The 21,005-nt window shown below is 40.0% G+C and overlaps 11 protein-coding genes across 11 annotated transcripts; 6 read left to right on the forward strand and 5 right to left on the reverse strand.

The window, feature by feature from the left end:
- Positions 1-119: 119 nt before the first annotated feature.
- FOA43_004149 (uncharacterized protein) lies at positions 120-1,241 on the forward strand (the record flags this gene model as incomplete). Its single annotated transcript, XM_038924392.1, has 1 exon — positions 120-1,241. The coding sequence occupies one exon, from the start codon at positions 120-122 to the stop codon at positions 1,239-1,241; it is 1,122 nt and encodes a 373-aa protein (XP_038780320.1).
- A 209-nt stretch (positions 1,242-1,450) lies between these two features.
- On the forward strand, positions 1,451-2,764 carry FOA43_004150 (uncharacterized protein; the record flags this gene model as incomplete). Its single annotated transcript, XM_038924393.1, has 1 exon — positions 1,451-2,764. The coding sequence occupies one exon, from the start codon at positions 1,451-1,453 to the stop codon at positions 2,762-2,764; it is 1,314 nt and encodes a 437-aa protein (XP_038780321.1).
- A 174-nt stretch (positions 2,765-2,938) lies between these two features.
- Positions 2,939-4,309, forward strand: FOA43_004151 (uncharacterized protein; the record flags this gene model as incomplete). The annotated part of the gene is made up of 1 exon (XM_038924394.1): positions 2,939-4,309. One exon carries the CDS (start codon positions 2,939-2,941, stop codon positions 4,307-4,309), a length of 1,371 nt encoding a protein of 456 aa, XP_038780322.1.
- A 65-nt stretch (positions 4,310-4,374) lies between these two features.
- Positions 4,375-6,250, forward strand: FOA43_004152 (uncharacterized protein; the record flags this gene model as incomplete). The annotated part of the gene is made up of 2 exons (XM_038924395.1): positions 4,375-4,379; positions 5,119-6,250. The coding sequence occupies 2 exons, from the start codon at positions 4,375-4,377 to the stop codon at positions 6,248-6,250; spliced, it is 1,137 nt and encodes a 378-aa protein (XP_038780323.1).
- Positions 6,251-6,418: 168 nt separating this feature from the next.
- FOA43_004153 (uncharacterized protein) lies at positions 6,419-10,759 on the reverse strand (the record flags this gene model as incomplete). Its single annotated transcript, XM_038924396.1, has 1 exon — positions 6,419-10,759. One exon carries the CDS (start codon positions 10,757-10,759, stop codon positions 6,419-6,421), a length of 4,341 nt encoding a protein of 1,446 aa, XP_038780324.1.
- Positions 10,760-12,162: 1,403 nt separating this feature from the next.
- FOA43_004154 (uncharacterized protein) lies at positions 12,163-13,941 on the forward strand (the record flags this gene model as incomplete). The annotated part of the gene is made up of 1 exon (XM_038924397.1): positions 12,163-13,941. One exon carries the CDS (start codon positions 12,163-12,165, stop codon positions 13,939-13,941), a length of 1,779 nt encoding a protein of 592 aa, XP_038780325.1.
- Positions 13,942-13,982: 41 nt separating this feature from the next.
- On the reverse strand, positions 13,983-14,993 carry FOA43_004155 (uncharacterized protein; the record flags this gene model as incomplete). Its single annotated transcript, XM_038924398.1, has 1 exon — positions 13,983-14,993. One exon carries the CDS (start codon positions 14,991-14,993, stop codon positions 13,983-13,985), a length of 1,011 nt encoding a protein of 336 aa, XP_038780326.1.
- Positions 14,994-15,130: 137 nt separating this feature from the next.
- Positions 15,131-16,462, reverse strand: FOA43_004156 (uncharacterized protein; the record flags this gene model as incomplete). Its single annotated transcript, XM_038924399.1, has 1 exon — positions 15,131-16,462. The coding sequence occupies one exon, from the start codon at positions 16,460-16,462 to the stop codon at positions 15,131-15,133; it is 1,332 nt and encodes a 443-aa protein (XP_038780327.1).
- A 173-nt stretch (positions 16,463-16,635) lies between these two features.
- Positions 16,636-17,109, reverse strand: FOA43_004157 (uncharacterized protein; the record flags this gene model as incomplete). Its single annotated transcript, XM_038924400.1, has 1 exon — positions 16,636-17,109. The coding sequence occupies one exon, from the start codon at positions 17,107-17,109 to the stop codon at positions 16,636-16,638; it is 474 nt and encodes a 157-aa protein (XP_038780328.1).
- A 94-nt stretch (positions 17,110-17,203) lies between these two features.
- Positions 17,204-17,914, reverse strand: FOA43_004158 (uncharacterized protein; the record flags this gene model as incomplete). Its single annotated transcript, XM_038924401.1, has 1 exon — positions 17,204-17,914. One exon carries the CDS (start codon positions 17,912-17,914, stop codon positions 17,204-17,206), a length of 711 nt encoding a protein of 236 aa, XP_038780329.1.
- A 576-nt stretch (positions 17,915-18,490) lies between these two features.
- On the forward strand, positions 18,491-20,986 carry FOA43_004159 (uncharacterized protein; the record flags this gene model as incomplete). Its single annotated transcript, XM_038924402.1, has 1 exon — positions 18,491-20,986. The coding sequence occupies one exon, from the start codon at positions 18,491-18,493 to the stop codon at positions 20,984-20,986; it is 2,496 nt and encodes an 831-aa protein (XP_038780330.1).
- Between the last annotated feature and the right edge of the window lie 19 nt (positions 20,987-21,005).

A 21,005-nucleotide genomic window follows, 5' to 3' on the forward strand; every position in this document is an offset into this window, starting at 1 on the left:
AGGGTATGTAAAACGGTGTAGGGGTGCAAGAAGAAAGGAAAGTTAAGAAGGATAACTGAAGTTCTTATTCTCGTGTCAATATTTACATTACTGGTTTTGTGTCTTTACGTTTACCGAATATGCCTCCAGCTCCACCAGCCACAGATAAACCTTTGATGCCGCAAGCATCTACTACTGGATTGGCGTATCGACTCAAGAATTCTACCAATACACTATTTCCTTCTTCGAGCACAGCTAGAGGATCCAAGAGGTCTACCAATAAGATCAACTACGCGGAGGATTTCGAATATGACTTTGAAGAGGACAACCCAAAAGAGGACGAGGATTATGTGGACGATCGCACAGGAAACTTCTACGGGGGCTATTTCAACTCACAACAAGTAAATCTATCGAAATTCCAGGGCAAGCCTGCACCGACGAACAGGCAGAAGACTGTTTTCACGGAGTTTGCGCTGCTGACGAACCTATCTGTAGCGGAACAGAATGTCCCACTAAGAATCAAGGTGGACACGAATGGTGTTTCAGTGAGGGACCTCCTCATATGGAACATAAACGAGAAGTTGATAACTCCCGAGCTATTTGCATCAGTAATGTGCGAAGATTTGGATCTTCCGAAGTCGGTGGAAAATTCATTGGTAAGCCAAATTGAAGACCAACTAAAAGGGTATCGGGAACTTATGGCAACTCCAATTCCTTTACTACAACAGGAGAAAGAATTTCACGTTATATTGGATCTTTCTATAAACTTGGGTGAACAATTCTATTCGGATAGAATCGAGTGGAATCTTTTGGATAGTTTAGTGACACCAGAGATGTTTGCGGAAAATGTTGTGGAGGATATGGGTCTGTCACGAGAATTCGTTAACGCTATAGCCTTTTCAATCTATGATGAGTTGATGAAAATTAGAAGAGATCTCATTGAGAACCCTCAGCAGATTCCACAGTATGCAGACTCTTTACCATTCTACAATCACGTTTATCAGCCACCAGACACAGATAATTTTGCCATGTTTAGACTTCAGGGATTAAGGTACGAGTTGAAAAAGCAGGGTGAGGAGTTCAGTCCAAGATTGGAGAATCTAACAGAATGGGAGATCGAAAGAAGAGAAACCGAAAAGGAGAGAAACATGAGAAGAAGAAAGAGAGAAACATTGCGTAAAGTGGTGAGTGGAACTTTCGCTGGAGGAGATAGGGCCCCAAAGAGACGGTACGATGAAATAGAAGGTACCTGGAAGAGTTAGTGGAATCTATAACTGTATACTAAATTCGATTAAGCCATACATAGTACAATATAAGTTCTAGACCTTCTTGTCTCCATTATCTTATTTTTTAACGCGTACGCGTGGCGGCTCGAATGAGAAATGTAAAAGTCAGAGGAAGAAACGACAACGATCACAATTGTGTGAACCGTTTTTCTTCTGAGCTTGTCTTCTTTGTCGTTTCAATTACTATGAAATACTCGGAGATCTACGATGATACCAGTAAAAGATGGTTATCTGTTCGACGAATTAGTATTTTCATGAGAAAACACAAGAATCAAATCTTTCTTGTGGTCATTGTGCTCTATTTGATTTTCCACGTTTTCACAGCCAATTTCGATATTTTCAACAAACAGCAAATTGAATTACAGGTTAGCAAGGAGAATAGTGGGCTAAACTTCAAAACTATAGGAGAAGATCTCAGCAAAAAGAATTCTATTTCAATCGAGCATTCCACTCTTAGAGAGAGAATGGCATACTATTTCCCATATGAACCCGAGAAGCCAATACCTCGAAGTGTATGGCAGACATGGAAATGTTCAGAAGACGACCCCGATTTTCCCTCTGGTTACACTGTCCCTCACCAATCCTGGAAGCTGCTGAATCCGAAGAGCGATGTGTTTTTGATTTCAGATGATCATGTAGATTCGTTTATTTCCAATACGTTTGCTGACATCCCGGAGATCGTCAGAACATTTGAAATGTTACCAAAGAATATATTAAGGGCAGATTTCTTTCGATATTTAGTGATATTTGCTCGTGGAGGAACCTATTCGGACTTGGATACCGTCTGTTTGAAACCTATCGACAGTTGGGCTGCATTTGATCCTAAATATAATGACAATGGAAAGAACAATAAGAGTGAGGAAAAGATCAGTAAGAGTGACGACGACGGTCATAGTATGTTCACCTCAGTTGGTTTAATAATGGGGATTGAAGCAGATCCTGATAGACCAGACTGGGCCGATTGGTACGCTAGAAGAATACAGTTCTGTCAATGGACAATTCAAGGTAAAACAGGACATCCTCTGTTGAGAGAATTGATAATTAGAATAGTGCAAGAGACAGAAAGAAAGCAGAATATGGGTAAGCTTAAGACTGTTGAAGGTAAAGATAAAGGAGGAGATATTATGCAATGGACAGGCCCAGCAATATTCACAGATACAGTACTTGATTACTTGAATAATGTTATGAGTAACGGCCAATCAGGTGATGGATATGGGATTGGCTCCAAATACTGGCTTCAAAATAAGAAGTATAAGGTAACAAAGCCGGAGATGGGGGAAAATGGCGAACCACTAAATTCTGATAGACAGGAAATTAATTGGAAGACCTTTACTAATATGCAGCAACCGTTGATCATTGACGATGTGATGGTTCTTCCAATAACTAGTTTCAGTCCTGGTGTGGGCCAGATGGGGTCCAAATCTATCAAGAATCCCCTTGCATATGTCCAGCATCTCTTCGGAGGTACATGGAAGCCACGAGATGAGAGAATGCCCTAATTTATATGCATTATTCTTCCTGAAGTGTAACAAAATAATAATACTCGAATCTCATATAGGTTAAATCTAAATTGGAGGTTATCTGGGACACCATTTTGATTTTCGCTATAACTGACAATTTGCACACAGTAATCATTCGTCTTAATTTTAGTTACCTATTTTTCTTATTCATAGATGACCGACAGAACGACTTTTGACACTTTAATCAATGAGAATTCTGAAGATTCATTTAAACAGAGACTTGTTCCCTCCTATGTCGAGGAAAACTTCGGAATAGACGGTAGGGGCGGCGAACAGCACATATCGGCCAAAGAGTTTGATGTGCCACCAGACGAGATGAGAAGAAAGTTGAATCTGTTGGTATTGAACCACTTTATAAACGAGGGCCATGTTAATGCGGCCCATAATTTTGCAAAGGAGCTTGGAATTTCTTATGTGGTGAAACAAATTGAAGAAGAAGACAAGGAAGAGGGCTCAATATCTGACGAACTTGATAATGGTGAATCTGTCGATAATTCATCATTAGAGAATTTCCAGGTGAGCTCATATTTTGAACCGGACTCGATTCAAAAGGATATAGATCAGGGCTACAAGGATGTTTACTGGGAAGACAACCAGAACGTGTACAAGATGAATCTAGATCAAATTGGGAGGTTGACAGAAGGTTTGTCCACCATAAAAGTGAGAAACAATATAAAGAGGCGTATTATTGAAGGTCGTATTAATGAGGCAATCAATATTATCAACGAGAAGTTCCCGTTATTGCTTGAAAATAATCAGTATATATGTTTCAAGTTGCTTCATTTGGAGTTGATAGAGAAGATTCGAACACAGTTTGCATCTATTCAGTCTGGAGATGAAGAATCAGACAAACGATTTCTTGAAGAGGTGCTAAATTTTATTAGTAGCAATCTTTCCAGTCCAAACATCTTACAGAATAACAGAATGCTAAAGGAGCTTGAACTAACCATGGCACTACTATGCTTTAGAGATCAGTTTAAGGAAGATGCAGAAGCAGATAAGACCCATAAAAAAGGTGTCAAGAAAGTGCCGGCGAAACTACGTCGTTTAATGGACATCCGACTACGATTTGATGTGGCAAGTATGGTGAGTAGAACAATCATCACGGAAGAGAGTTCTATAGATATGAGTGGGAAAAGCGAAGAAAATAGCTGTGAGCCCTACAAAATGAAGGTATCAGACTTGTCCAAGAAACGAGACTCCCGAATGAACTCAACGGGGGACTCGATGAGAGACTCAATGAGGGGCACAATGACAGATCCTGAGAGCAATTCTAGGTTGGGTCTGGACAGGGGAAGTATGCAACAAGGACTAAATGCTCAGGGAAGTCCGGCCGATGTCCAAAATGAGAAGCTGGACAGCTCAAAGAAATTACAGCAAGAGCTCAAGAGTATGGAAAAAATTCTCGAGAAACCAGGATACACAAGGCTAACGAGGCTGATTAAATTGGCTATTTGGTCATATCAGAATGGAGAACCGGGCAGATCAGAGGAACTTGAGCGAATTTGGGAGGACAATCAATAATAGCTTGACTCCTGGCCCTTGACGGAACTTTTCCCCACTATCCCGCGCCCCATACTTAACCCCATATGAAGTTGCTTTTCTTATTTCGGTTTGCGGAGGAGCGAATGGAAACTTGAAAAACAAATCTCCATTAGTTTCGCTTCAAGGGATGATTCAATTCTAAAGCGGGGGACCGTCTAAATCTGGGGTAAATGTATGCAATTCGTGGTTGAAAAGCAGTGTTTCGATTTCATACGGGTGTCGTGTTTAATGATAAAGGTTGTTTACTTCAAATATGGCCCATTTGCTGGCTTGTGAAAGAATCACTTCGGGCCTCTGTAGAGAGAGAATCGATGGAATAACGGAAGAACAAAAAAAAAAAAATTCTATAAAAATTTTCCCGCGCATTATCAACGCTCATCATGCCGATCAGTGGGACTGATAGGGTCAGACATTTTAAATGCTGCTATTATTTATTTCCTAGTTTTATCTGCAGCAAAGCAGTACTCTTTTCCTAAGTAGCATACTTCTTTACTGTTTTTATAAGACTGATTGTGAAACCAGTCCAACTGTTGACAGCAAACATTCATTCCTTGATAACCTTCAAATCTCCGCTTTATGACGGATTCTGGCATGAATATTGCTACATCTTCGGCTGGGGTAGATGGTCCATCATTAATAGTTTCCCAGTCATCCGCAGAAGTTAAACATCTTTTGCGTCTGCCTTCAATGGAAACAAAAGCGACCAATCTTGAAGAGAGATGTCATTCATCTTCTTTATCTGGACAACCGTATGTCCCACTTACAGATCGTATCAACAAACTTAATAGAGTCACAGTCAATAAAGAGACTGCTATTCCTAGATTGGAGACGGCCAATTCCAGGAAAATTGATAAACAGTCTCTGGCATATATACTGAGAAGTGGTCTAGCTGGCGGTATAGCAGGTATATCAGCCAAGACATTGATTGCTCCTTTGGACCGTGTCAAGATTCTCTTTCAAACCAACAATCCTCATTATAGACGTATGGTGGGATCCTTTCGAGGAATGTTTAGGGCAATGGGTACAATATACACGAATGATGGTATTCGTGGACTATATCAGGGTCATTCTGCTACTTTACTTCGTATATTTCCCTATGCAGGCATCAAGTTTGTCTGCTATGAACAGATCAGGTCTTTCTTAATACCCCGTGACGAATACGAGACTGCCGGAAGAAGATTTATATCTGGTTCTTTAGCAGGTGTTGTTTCTGTCTGTTTCACTTATCCCTTGGATCTTATCAGGGTGAGATTGGCGTTTGAAACTAGTCACAAACAGATTCATTACGGTAAGGGTAAACTTCTCCATACCCTTAATACTATATTCAACGAGCAGCCAAGGTACTCTTTCACAACAGGGGGATTGCTAAGAAACGAGCCCTGGATCACGCGGCTCTCATATCACGTCACGGGTTCTAACATTCAATTCTTTCAGGCTCTTTCAAACTTTTATAGAGGATTCATTCCAACAATCATAGGAATGATTCCGTACGCAGGAGTATCATTTTATAGTCATGATCTTTTGCATGATTTTTTTAGATCTCCTTTATTGGCTCCTTATACAGTCACAAATACTGAGGTGACTCCGGGTGAAGAAAGACTTACTACGTCTGATTCATCTTTTGATCATAGACGGCCTTTAAAAGTGTGGGCTCAATTATTAGCCGGCGGTGGCGCCGGTATTACTGCCCAGGCAGCCGCTTATCCATTTGAGGTCATCCGGAGACGAATGCAGGTCGGCGCTGTGGTTAATAGTGGTGGCCAATTTTATTCCCCTGCATATACTGCAAAACTTATTTACCGGGATCGTGGCTTTAGAGGCTTCTATGTTGGTCTCGGTATAGGATTTGTGAAGGTTGTTCCAATGTTTGCATGTTCTTTCTTTGTTTACGAGCGTTGCAAAGCTTATTTCCAGATTTGACTCAATTTTGGTGTATCTCTTTAATGATGACCCCTCTTAATAACGATATGAATGACTTCTCTTTTCTTCTCACTACAATTATCCTGTTTCCTACTACATTCCTTCTATTTTGATTCTACTTCTATCCTAATAGTTGCTGTTCTAATATTATTATTATTAATGGTAGATTTAGTATTTCTCTTCCAAGTCAGAAGAATTAATTCCGGACTTATCACACATAGAACGGAAAATAGTCTCCTTATCGTTGTAAAGCTTCCATGGGGTATCAAATTCCCTCAACTCTCCCCTGTCCATAACAAGAATCCTATCATAGTTCACAATAGTTTTTAAGCGATGGGCAATGCAGAGAATAGTACAATCAGCAAATTCTGTAGAGATTGTCTTCTGAATTCTTGCATCTGTCTCATAATCTACACTCGAAGTGGCCTCATCCAAGATAAGGATTTTCGTGTTTTTAACCAAAGCACGACACAAGGCCAACACTTGTCGCTGTCCAAGTGAAAAGTTCTCACCATTGTCTTCCACAAAGCTATCCAAATGAAACTTGTGTAACCCTTCTGGGTGGTCTGGTCGCTCCGAGATGACTTTTTCGAGGTCCTCAGAAGCAATACAGCCCGCTGTGACTAAAGCTTTATACAATGTCGCATCATCTCGCTGACCAAACGGATCCAAATTTTGTCTGATATTACCACGAAATAAGACTGGATCCTGAGGAATAATAGAGAGCTTCGAACGAAGGTCATATAATCCAATATCTAAAGTCTTGACTCCATCTATTTCGATTTCACCTTTTTCTGGCTCACTCAATCTGTAAAGAGCTGTCATAATTGTCGATTTTCCGGCCCCTGTTCTACCGCAAATACCTATCTTCTCACATGAATTTATGTGCAAAGTCAAGTCCTTCAAGACATAAGGCAATTCAGGTCGGTATCTCAAATAAACATTCTTAAATGTAATCTCTCCTTTCTCTGGCCAACTCTTCCGTGGAAGTAATTCCTTTGATGAATGATAGGCTTTCTCCTGCGGAAGCTCAAATGCAAACTCAGAAAGCCTTTCTACGGAACTCAAGTACTGTTCGAGTTGACCCATAGAACGTGAAGTAGAAATCAATTGCATACTGAACGAAACAAGGTACGACACCAACAAACCAGAATTTGCCGCACTAATAGGAAAAGCTCTACTAACAGCAAGAATTCCTATGAGAAGATTGACAAAAGCAGAGCACATATGCAACCGAACAGCTAACCAACGCTGCACCGAGTTGGCAAGCAAATACGACTCGTTCATACTGTTAATAAGACTGGTACTTTTTCTTAAGAACCTGGGAGCAGCATTGTAAAACTTGATTGTTTCCAAGCCTTGCAACACCTCATCAAAGTTGGAAAACACTTCAGATCGTTTGATGCCTTCAATCCTCTTAATTTCACGAGCACTAGACTGATAGTATGAAAAGCATCCAATCACCCAAGCAATAATGAATGGAATGGCTATGGTAAAGTATGGTAAATAGATGCAGCACATAATCAAGATGCCCCACATATTACCGATACCAAAACAAAAAAGACGAGCCTGCTCGGCAATTTCGTTATCCAATGTATCGGTATCCTTAGTGAATCTATTAAGAATACGACCCATAGGAGTGGTGTCAAAATATTCCATGGGAGCAAGCATAATACGTTTCATGGCCTTAATGTTCAAGTTCTTAGCAGCGTTGTTACAAAGATAGACGATTGTGCAAAACTGCCAGGCAGCACAGATGACAAAAAGAAAAGCGAACATCACATAAAGGCCAATATAAAAGCCGTCAGTTCTCTGCCCAAACTGTTTGCTGGTCCAAAAGGACAACCAGACATTCTGGAATAGCATGCAGAAAGTTGTGAATGTGATACTCAATATCAAGTTTGGAATCATAAATCTCATACCAAACTTGCCACATCCCTCACGAATGTAAGCCAAAACAATGTACATTGGAATGGAGTTAACTTTACGAGTTTCAATTTTGATTAATCTGCCCTTTCTCTCTTCTTCGTATTCTTTGGTAGTCGTTTGACGACGAATAACTTTAAGATCCTCTTCTTCTCCATCCGCATAGTCACTATCCTCTTCTTCGAGCTGTGTTTCTTCAATGCCGTTTGTACTACTTCCTTTGGAAACGCTCTTCTCCATTTGAAATTGCATTAACTCTGCGAAGGCATTATTCCTGGAGATAAGCTCTAATCTAGTACCAACATCAACAGTGCCATCACCATTCATGAAAATAATTCTATCAGCAGAGCCAATAAGAGATAATTGATGGGTGGCCAAGACTCTGGTTTTGTCTTTCAATAAGCCAAGCATGCAGCTATTCATGATATGTTTGCCAACTTTAGCATCAACAGCACTCAAGACATCATCAAATAAAATAATGTTGTTCTCTGAAACTCCGTAGACGTTGTAAACAGCACGAGCAAGATTTATTCTTGCCTTTTGACCACCAGAAAGGTTCACACCTCTTTCACCAATCTCTGTTAGATCTCCCGCCGGTAAAATATCAAAGTCGCTGACCAAAGCACAAGCCTCAACTATCTCCTCGTACTTATCAAAATTCTTATCGTTACCAAAGTAGATATTATCGCGCACGGTAGTATTCTGGATCCATGGAGATCCACATAGTGTGACATTTCCAGAAATAGTGATTGATCCATTAGACCTTGGCATAGCGCCTTTGATAGCAGATAGTAATGAAGATTTACCTGATCCAATAGAGCCCGTGACGACGACAAACTCACCATGTCTAATATGTAAGTTGATATTTCGTAAACCATGGAAAGACATACCATCATCAACTATATTCGAGCCATCATCAATAGTATCCGAGCCGTAATCAACATCATCAGACGGATCATGCTTTTCTTCTGTAGGGGTATGCTTGTGTTCAGTTCCCTGATCCTCGGTTGTTGCCGCAGACAAGAGTAACAATTCATTATGCAGGTCCCAAGTGAAACAACCATGATCAACACTGATAGCATCCTTATTTTCTAAATCTATAGCCTCTTCATGATATTCTGGATCTGGCAACTCATCGTTAGCTAGTAAGAACAGCTGAACTCGGTGAAAAGCGACCAATGCATCACCGGCCGTGGTAAGAGCCGTTGGAAACATTGCAACGTGACCAGTTAGAATATTGAATAATGCTAAAGATGAGAACACCTGAGCAGGACTTTTCAATCCACCGCTGACACCATACATAACAAGAAATCCAATCATAGCAGAAACACCGGGTAAAGTGACGGCCAGAGCAGTGAGATTGTTTCTTATGAACTGTATTTGCAATATTCTTGACATCTCAGAACGACGGAATTGAGCAAGCACTTGAGAGTAAGGGATTTCCCAAGCATAATATTTGATAATCTTTATGCTACCGAGAACCTCCTTCACATATCTTATACGCCTGTCTGTGGAAACGTTTGTCTTGACACGCAATTTCATTAGCAATTTTGTGGAAAAGGTAATTGCTATTGTGACGATAATAAACCAGGCAACACCGACAAGAACAGATCCACCCAAGTTTACGGCTAAAAGAACGATGGTGATAGCTAAGCCAACCGGTAAATTTGTAACAAACGCAAAGAAATTGGCAGCCAAATCAATTTTCGATAAATCATTTCCAAGGAATGAAGTTACGGAAGAAGGTGGATATTTACTTCTAGAAGCCCTATCCATTTTGAAAGATTTGTCCAACAAAACCTTCGTTAAGATACCCTTGATTTCTGCACCGCAAAAAGCGGAGTCGTGAAAATATCTGGCAAAGCATAAACCACAAAACATAACAATGGCAGATATACCAACGGCATAACCATAACCTTCAGCACCAACGTGCTCACCTGATGCCGCCCTACTGATATATGAAATCAAAGCCCTCACAAGTAAGGCATTCATGGCTGTGGCTATATCTGCCATCATCTTGATAAATATTGCAGTGACATAATCATATTTGAAAGTGTCGTACAAAGCTTTTAAGACAAGATTCTTTGGGTACTTAAAATGCTTATCATTTCGAAGTCCTTCTCGATTCTCCTTTGTAGATTCAAGACCCTCAAAATGAAGATACATCTCTTCGGCTTCTGCTTTCCTCTTATAAAAGGCGGAAACAAATGTTTTCGATTTCACTCGTACGTCATAACGAGAGCCAGGAAAGATGGCATACATATCTTCAGGTTCTAAAGTTCTTCGATAACCAATTCTCATAATAGGAACGCACCATTCAAATAAAATTTCACTAAAGAAGTTTGTATTTCTGAATGGAAACTCGGTTCTCTCACTTGCGTCCTTAGGAATAGGAGTGATGGATTTATCGAACAGAAAAGGAGTAAGTAGCCGTTTCTGAGGTTTAATCCGGGAATCACTGGCCACACGATCCTCTATATCCTCTTGGGGCCATTTGTAGGTCTTACATTTTTTCGAGAGTGAAAGAGCAAATAACTTTCTTCCTGGAAGATTTGTCACTTTAGGAATATTAGAGTGACTCATGATTAAAAGGGATTTATTTAACTAGAACTAGATTTTTTTTTCTTTTTTTGTTAAATTGGATGCCCTTTTATAGTGTATTCAGTCCTCCTGAAGCATTACGAATATATAAGTGAAAGGTAAGAGGAAGTAAGGGGGAACAAGAAAGTAATAAGATTGAACTTGAAAAAGATTAGAAAGAAATACCTCGAGAACCAAAAAAAAAAAAATTAAAAAAGAAAATTAAAAGAGACGAGAGCCGAATAAAAAGCAACGGGAGTAAAGGGACCTCTGAGGACACAACTAGTTGCAGGATGATGATCTTCGGAAAATAGATACGGAATCGAAGGCAAAAGATAATATATAACTAGTCGGAGGATTCATAAATGGTCATTGAAGCTTTAGTAATTTTTTAGGTCAGCTTTTTCATCGTAATAAACAACAACGAATACTCTCTGTATTACTCAGCACCGGGTGCAGTGCCAACTTTGGCAAAAACACCGAATGCCAAGAAAAATTAAATGCGCGCTAACTTCTCGGCCGATAAACACATTTGACTCAACGAAATTGGGCCTAATGTGATAGCCATTTCGAGATAAAGCTCTCAAGGATAGAAACAGTGTATCCTGTTAAGAAGAATTTAATAGCTGTATTTCTTAAGTCTTTTAGGCCGCCTTGAAGGTGTCTTTGGTTTTCAGGATTCGTGTAATTATTACTATCATAATCAATATTTTTCAGTAGTGCTACCGCTTTAGAGAGATCACGATTCAACTTTTTTGGATTCCTCTTCCTGTAGAGCAAATTGGCTATTCTTCGCTTTTTCGCCGCGTTATGTGCCACAACTCTCTTAGAGGCTCTACTTCTTGCTCTGCTTGTAAACGGGTGAATGTTATGTAATCGCGAAGACGTTAAATCAGTTGATTTCTGTGGAGACATTTCATGGAACAGGTAAATATTGCCAGAAATTGTTACAGTATTATTCGTTAACGGTTTTATCGTGAATCTGCAGGGACTTTATATTAACTTGCTTATCTGACATATCAGGTTCGCCGCCAGATGGCTAGGAGTTTGGACTTTTTTAAGGGGAAGGATTTGTAAACAATTGTCATTGGGAAAACTTTAATATAAGAACTCCTTGTTTGATTGGCCCGCAGCCACACCCGTTATTGGTCTGTGAGGTTTGTTCACTGTCATAATCTATATACTTTTGTAGAACCTATTTTTTTTACTTGGATATTTTTTTAATCGACGCTGAGAGTTTTTTCCATCTTAGTCTTAAAATTATTATACGCTTTATTACCCCACAACTTTTAAAAATTGTGTTTACACTAATAATAGTGGCGAATATATATTTGATCGTTATTATGGAACAAGCAACCAGTGGTAGAAGCTCTGAAATAAAGACAGAGAATAATGTTTCAATGATTATGTCGAAGTCAAATCAAAGGAAGTTGGATGAATCGGTAGAATCTGCCAAGTCAAAAATGAATATGAAAGATGTTGTGAAACAGAAAAGCTTGAATACTGGTAAGAAAACACGTAAAAAGGGAAAAGCAAGTATCAGGAAGCGTAAGAAGCTCGACACTGCGTGCGTCTATTGCCGGAGATCCCATATGATTTGCGATACTGGAAGGCCGTGTCAAAGATGTATTAAGAGAAACATTGGTCATCTGTGTCATGATGAGCCAGCTTCAAAGGTAAAAAAACAGCAACTCGCATCTACAGAGGAATTCACGATACATTCAAAGGTGCCCTCACAAAGCGAGTTTCAGGCTACAATAACGCCGGATCCATCATTGAAAGCTGCTTCAACTTCGGAAACTGTTGATGCTGGATCTGAAGCTATGGTGAACGCTACTGCCTCAAAATTAATTACTACCAATTATCAGCCTCAAAGAACAGCGGACGAGAACAGAATACTTGGCTTATATAAGCACAAACCTACTGAGCAATCTGCTGAGTCTATAGGATATGAATCTGGGCAAAAGCAACAAGTCAATCTGGCATCTGCTGCGATTAATCAGAGACCTTTTTTCTATTCTGAGCATGCTGGATCTGAATTCAACTCTTTGACGGAATTTCTTTCTATGATCGACGATACAGATGTAATCAACTCCATCAACATGAACAATGATCCAATGTTACATAAGCTAGAAACGGCGTCTGCTCTCGGATATAGTACCAACAATTCTTCGACTAATTTGAATGGACTGCCTCAATTTGAATCGGGTTTGTTCAGTGCTGAGAAGTCTTCTGCAAGCCTGCAAAATCAGGCCCGAATTACAATCAATTCGTCTCAGGCTTCGTTGATGACAAGTTTCCGACAACCAGGTCAGTCACAGATTCAACTTCAGCAATCGCAACAACAGCCGGCTGTCAACTATTCTTATCAGCAACTCTCAGATCAGCCTCTCGAAATATCTCGTCAATCGGGACAACTCGTTCAACCGGGTCAACCACTTCAGCCCGCTCAACAGGGCCAACCTAGTATATCAGCTGGGCAAAGCCAGATACAGTTCCAAGAAGGAGCTACAGGTGTTCCATATGTATCTGACGCTGCTAGAGATAAATTTTTCCTTACGGCTGCAGACCCAACTACTGAAATATCTCCAGAAGAAAGGTTAAAGCAAGTGATCAATGCCAAACTTGAGGCTGGCTTATTGAAACCTTATAACTATGCTAAGGGATATCAGAGGTTACAAAACTATATGGATAATCATATGGCGGAGTCTTCTAGACAAAGGATTTTGAAACCACTCTCCACATTTCGACCTGGTTTCCGAGCCGTTGCTAAGACATTGAAAGATATTGATTTGGTATTGGTGGAAGAAAACTTTGAGAGAATGCTGCTAGATTATGATCGAGTTTTCACCTCGATGGCTATTCCGGCATGTCTCTGGAGAAGAACAGGAGAAATTTATAGAGGCAACAAGGAGTTTGCATCTCTTGTGGAGGTATCGATTGATGATCTGAAAAACGGTAAGTTGACAATATATGAGTTAATGACAGAAGAGAGCAGCGTAAACTTCTGGGAGAAGTATGGTGCCATAGCGTTTGATAAAACTCAGAAGGCTGTCCTCACGAGTTGCAACTTGAGAACCAAAGACGGGCTTCGCAAAAAAAACTGTTGCTTTAGCTTCACTATAAGACGAGATAGATACAACATTCCAAGTTGTATTGTCGGTAATTTTATTCCTATACAGTGAGTGTGAAATATCTATATATATGTGTATTTTTAGTTGATGTGTTACTCTGCTACTAACTTGTTAGTGAAATGAGGTTTCTCATCTATGCGGTTCAGCTTAAACAAATCATCGTAGAATCGTCTAACTAGTCCCTGAGTAGTGGCTCCGTAATGGAAAAACTCGTAAGAAGCCTGCCGATCACCAACAAAATGCTCAAGGCATTTGGTAAGCTGAACGGGCCTCGAAGTAACGTGAATAATCTTTCGAATCTGTTCTTCAGAGTTTTCTGATACTATCTCTCCATCCAAATTTGAAATAACTGGTACCTGTAATGCTGGCAGTCTTCCAGTACCAATTATTTCAGCCAAATCTTGTTCCATTGGTTCCAATATGGGATGATGGAAAGGAATCTGCACACGCAAATCAACCGATCTGACTCGTGTTTTCCATATTTTATGCTCTGCCAACATATTGGAAAGCATAAGAAGCTTTCTTGCTAATTCCGATTTCTCTCCACTCACAGTAACTTGACTATATGTGTTGTAATTGGCTATATTAACGTCCAACTCATTCAGCATCTTCAATATCAAGTCGTAATGAGATGGCTGGAACAGTACAGCATACATTCCCATGGGAGGGTTTCCGTCGACAATCGACTGCATCAATTGTCCTCTTTTATAGCCGATTTCAAGCCCCTTTTCAAATGGAATCACTTTCTGCAATACCAACGATGAAATTTCTCCTAAAGAATGGCCAATCATAAAATCGGCGGTATTCACTATATCCAGACCGTTATGGTTAATCTTAAACATCTCATTCTGTAGATAAGATGTCAATATAAGTAATGGCTGTTGAACTATAGTTTTTTGAAGATCCGAAGCATCCGTAATATTGCCCGGATGCCTAATATACTGAGAGAGCTTTAACTGAGGTAAAACAAAATCAGCTCTATCTAATAACTTGGAAATCAATTTCTTAGTAGCATATTTAGAAATACTTAAAAGCCCTTTAGCATCAGTTTTTCCTTGACCTGGACAAACTAACACCCGTTTGACTATATGCGCAGTAGACATGATGAAAGAAAGATAATACGATGAGCTTGCACGGAGATAATCACCCCGCATTTCGGAGAAGAAAATTAGTCAAGTTGAAGAGGATATTAAGAATTAGTAGTATTAGAATCAGTAGTATATCTGTATTTGCTTTTCGTCTAGCAGTTTTCTTGAACAAACTGATTTCTGTAGGCAATAAATGGTTTTCCACCTTTCTTTGGGGTGACAACTTCGGCCCATATCACTTCAGAACTGAGCGCAAGGCCGTAAACACATCCACTATCTAGGCCAGCAGAATATTCTCTCAAGGTAACACCTCTATGGGCATCATGACCATAGTATACCTTTTTTCCAAGGGTAAGAGAATCACCCTTAGTGGAATTGTTCAAAGCTGTAGTTACATCTTTTCGCTGTTTAGCATTCCAGTGTTTGGTCCATGGCTGAGATTTGACACCATCTATCATATCGTGTCTATCTTCAGTAGATTCAGTCCAGTTAGGTGGGAGAAGGTTTCTCATTGTGGTAACGGCAATTGGATCCTGGTCTTCGATATGATCGAAATTCCAAAGTAAACCAGCGTGAGCACCGTAACCCTCAGCGGGAAATGGAAAATATCTCGTCTGTTTCCTATTCGTCAAGTGAGGGACGGGTCCAAGTTCTTGAATCAATGGACATTCCCTTAGGTATTTAATATGTGCAGGAGTCATATGTTTTGCAATTCTCATCAAGTCGTCCAAATCATATGTTTCTTTGATGTCAATCAAATTGGTAATATTCTCTTTCTTTCCATGTCTCCCCACATAAGAAAGTTTGGAAAGTCCATGATACTGAACGTATCTCTTCAACACCTCTATTTCATGATTTCCTAGAATACAGCCGGCATCGTTCTGTACGGCCCAGTCAAGAACATCCATAGACCTCTTACCCTTGGCCACAAAGTCTCCCAACATGACAATCTGGTCAAACTCATGGTTGTATTTCACACGCTTAAGTAATCTCATCAAAGGTTTGAATGATCCATGAATGTCACCAATTAGTATCAGTCTCTTCACTGGCCTGGCGTTTTCATAATACTTGCCTAGCTTCTGAACGTGGTTGTTAAACAATTTGGAATTGTTATCAAGATATTGCCATTTGCACACATTCGGAACCTTTTTAATTGGGTCATCTGGATCATGAATTTTCAAAGTCCAATCATTGTCTGCATCTTGATATTCCGCAGTTTCTTGTCTAACAGGTCTCAAAACTGGATGTAAATAAACAGGAGATTTGGCAGCCACCGCAATCTCTGAAATCCCTTCACTTGCAGGAGCTTCGTTCGGAAGATAGATAACTAGAAAGCAAATAAGGGGAAGACCGATTAAGACACACACGGCATAAATACCATATCTAAGATATGGATTATTCCTGAGTCCATAATCAACAGAGTCATCTTCCCATTGATCACCCAACTCATCTTCAAGCAATGGAGTAGCCTCTGTATTCGGCATTTTATTTCAGTTCCAAAAGGGTAATGTAAATGCTAGGTTGGAAAGCAAATTCTGGTACAAGATGGTCATATTCAGGGACTTAGCCTACCAGATAATATTTTCTCGCTACTCACGTGACTCAATGATGATGGGCTCATACGTATATTGAATATACATATATATATACAGAATTTTCAGTCATTCTTCGACTGGATCATATCGCTCAACTGCCGACTAAGCTCTGCAGTTTCCTTGTCCTCGGGCATTTCCCTTAACTCCCTTTCGGCCTCTTTACCACCCAAGAAATCTTTCATTCTGTAACTAAATTCATGTAGGTTGGAAATGTCAAAGTACCAGAAAGTGCCACTAATCAAAGTGGCCATAGAAGTGGTCGCCAGAAGGGTGGCATGCGTAAGTGCACTCAAAGCATCATTGTAGGAAGAGGATCTTGGAGGTAGATTGTTGTGCTGAAAAAACGTCGGGTTGTATCTCCTCTTCACCACTCCTCGGTAAGCAATTTTGGATGCAATGTATGCGGCTATGGCACAGCCATAGAAGATTGAAGCCTGATAGAATCGGCGTTCGTTGTATTTCAGAACTGCTTCCGACCTCTTGGAAGGGTCACCGCGTCCTATGTATTTACCAAAGTTTATCCCAGAGTTCGACATGGTTGAAAGAAAAAAACCTACATACAATAAGAGAGAAAATTTTGGATGTGCGATATCAATTCGATAAATAACTAAGTTCATAACTGTCAATAAATTAGGTAGAGGCCTCAACTCTTTTGAGTTGAGGAGAATCGGAGGTGATCACATTGATGTGATGCTGTTTGTAGATTTTTTCTGTTTCGATTTTATTCTCGGGAGCCACCGATTTGGAAATGTCCTTGATGACAAAAGTGTGAAAACCGAGATCCTCGGCATCGATAGCCGAGTTAAGGACGCAGAAGTCATATGCCAATCCCACAAGAAACACATCTGTAATATCATTGTCTCTTAGGAACTTCTCGCATTCTGTATGATGCAACTTCCACACATCCATGAAACAGGAGTAGTATTCTCTGTCCTTTAAGTAACCTTTCTTGACCAACGTTGTAGGAACAGGCTGTTCTTTCACCAACTTGTTGAATTCAATGGCAATCTCCTCGGGAAAGGCTGCCCCAAAGCTGCCCTGAACTGCATGATCTGGCCACAAAGTTTCTAGCCTTTTTTCACTGGGTCCCTTCACGGGGTTGTCAAATGTCTTGGTTGTGTATGGTTGTTGGCCATTTGCAGAAGCAAATGAGATATGGCCCTCGGGATGCCAATCTTTAGTGGCAATAACGGCCTTCCATTTGTACTTGGACAAATCAAGTAGTCTCAAAACTGCTGGGATAATATCTCTTCCTTGGTCAATGGCTAAGGATCCCGAAGGAGGAAGGAAATCCTCTTGCATGTCAATGATCATTAAGGCGGGGTTGAATTTTTCTGCCATGGTGTAATTGGTAAAAGTATATTAAACTTACTCACTTAGCTTAACTTGTATCCTAATATCACACTTATATATCAAGGAGAAATAGTGTCATGTGTGACCTGCATCACCCCGTTATGATTCCGCGCTCTCCTGATTGGGGTCATAAGTCTTTCTCTATCGGGCTGTCCGAAAAGAGTCAAGGGACCCATCCATCAATTTCCGCTTCGTTCTCCCTCTTTTTTCCTTGGTCATTTGTTGGCAACCTATTTCGCTCAGTCGTTCGCTCAGTCGTTCACGCAGTATCACTTGTGTTTCCCTTCTTCACGACTTCTCCCCCCACTCATTTTCCAGATTTCCAATTCACTAATTATTTCGCTTCTCCATGATTGCCGCTTTGGGTAATTCTCCCTCACACAGCTGGTTAAAATATCAATCAAAATCCCTTTATTTAAACTTGCTCTCTCCAAGTTTAATGATGCGTTCATTTGAAGGCAATAACAAGACGCTGTATATAAAGTTTGATATATGCCCTTTTTCTGATACACATTAATCGTTTTCTACTGTTATCACCTTCTTTCCTATCTTTTTTCTCTATCAATGGCGGAAGTTAACGTGCCAAAAGCCATTATAAACATCTCATCTGGCAATGAATATGCAAATCTAAATTCAAGTCGTGGTTCATCAACTTCGTTGAATTCAAACGCTTCCTCTACAACAAATTCTGGAAAGGATTTCGACCCCAATGAAATCAAATCTACTCTATCTACATCATCTGCGGCTTCCAGTACTGGCATCGATATGCTAAACTCCAATGATACCAAGCACTACTCGATTGATGACGTTTGGAAATCCTTGAACAAGGATCCCAAAGACTTTGTCAGACAGCTTTTCGAAAACCAACAAATTACAGTTAGACAAAATCTTGAACAACAAGAGTTGTTCAGAAAGGTTTGTTTGACTGGTGACTCTAAGGACTTACAGCAGGATTACCAGGTGGAATTCCTAGCCGTTGTCAGTGTTATGAACACAGCTGCCGAATTGAGAAGTATTTTGACACTGCCTGCAACCCCCGAACTTTTCTCAAAGCAGAAGTCACTCTGCTTTTCCTTTCTGAAGTTGTTCAAGTATCATTTTCAACTTGCTTGGGACGATCCCAGCTTTGCTTTTAAAAGCTTTGGTTATCTGCTTGCTGAGGAACCCAACTTTTTTCTCCTGCCCTTTTTAAAGGTCCTGGATTTTGCTTTACAGTCCCAGGATAGGACCTTCTGGAAGCTAAGAAAGCTGTTTGTACTGCTTTCCAGTCTCTGTTTTCTGAACAAGAACCTTTTGGATGCACTGACATCTAATTATTGTCAAAAAGAAAATATCCAACTTTTGAAAAGGATCTCCGAACCCCAAGAACCGGATGCTTCTCAACTGTTCTGCAATTCTGATGGTCCCCTAACCATTTGTCACTACTTTCGATGGTCATTATATTTTGAATCCAACTTGTGCGGTCCAGCTGCATTGGGTAACTTTTTAATGGAGGTATCTGTTAATCCCAACTCTTCAGCTTCCTTGGTGACTTCACTTCTTTCTATGATAGTCATTAAACGGGATCTAGCTGCACCTCTGCTTTCAATAGATTCCCACTCCAGTTTCATCTCGCTAGCAAGCTCTTACTTTGCTTCCAATGAAAGAAAGGAAGTGATTATGTTTTACAGCATCCACCAACCTGAATTTTTGAAGTTTATTTCCAAACTCAAAAGTGGCTTTGACATGTCTTCGGAGACAAAAAGCTTATGCGATAGGTTTGTTAAGTCTTTAGTTTGGGAACTAGTGACACATTTTTCTATAAAGACTTTGCACGAGCTTCACTTTGATGGTCTCATTATGGAAAGTTTGACACCATTCTGTCTAAGAATACTAGGCACTAATACAGAACTCAATATAGAAAGTTTTGTTCTAACCAGAGATCTCTTTCTCCCATTGTTTGAGTTGATAAACCACAATTTTAAATTAGATCTCAGAGAGGAGCCGTACTTACTTTGCTATCTTTGTCTCTCCCTTTTCACTTTGAATGACTATGTCACAAATTCTCGTGACTTTACAGAGATATACCGCTTATTAGATGATCTTGGTTGCAAATACTCTTTCAATGCCTTGTTGGATCACATTCAGTTTTTTTTATCTTACAACTTCAACAAGTATTCTTTGGAAGACATGCGTACTGCCATTCCAACTCCTGAGTACTTGAAGGACCGCTTTGGCTTTGATTATATTCCTCCTATGAGCAGAGAAAATATGTTCTACGAGAACCCTCTCGGCCTCACATCGGATGTAGATTTTGATATGCCGCATGTCTTTCAGAAACGAAAATGTATGGACCTTCTCAAGAATTGTCTGTTCTATTGTTCAATTATTCGTCTCAGAACCTACAGGGTAATGACTAGTGTTGGCAATGACACGGATTTTGCAAACCTTTCCTCGTCTCAGATTGACATTGATCAAACCGAACTCTACAAATATTCCCGAAATTCTAGATACAAACTTGCCAACTTTAAGAATGGTTTCTCCATGAATTATAGGCTTGCCTATAGTGCTTTGGAAGTTACTGTCTCCTCTGATTTATCTTTTTTAACCAGTTGTGAGAACCTGAAGTTTGATGATAAGAGATTGGCGGCTACCCTTATAAATGTTACAGCTGACGTTCAGCTCTCATTGAGTGGAATATACGGCGAATTTGGCCTGCTCTCTATCTTCAAATTGTTTCTCGACTTCTGTAGGCATGATATTAGATTAGCCAATACTTCGGCACGCGTACTTGCTGATATCTTACCAGATGAGAAGGATACTAGTTATGAATCATCAAGAAAGCGCATGCTTGGTGAGACAATTGAACATAGTACTCTCGGAAGTAACTTGATCCGACTCTTTGTGGAAGAATTGGATGACGGGAAGACCTCTTACTTTAAACGGCTGATAAACTTTCTGAAGGCATACCCTTCGTCCTTGAAGCCCAAAAAGCGTGTTAAAGGCACCATGATATTGGATTTACAAGACTATAATCGGACCCTAAAGACCAAACAATCCCTTCAGGATCAACTTATTTAATTTTTGTTTTTGTTTTTGC

The sequence above is a fragment of the Brettanomyces nanus genome, chromosome 4, assembly GCF_011074865.1.
Source record: "Brettanomyces nanus chromosome 4, complete sequence".
Lineage (NCBI taxonomy): Eukaryota > Fungi > Ascomycota > Pichiomycetes > Pichiales > Pichiaceae > Brettanomyces > Brettanomyces nanus.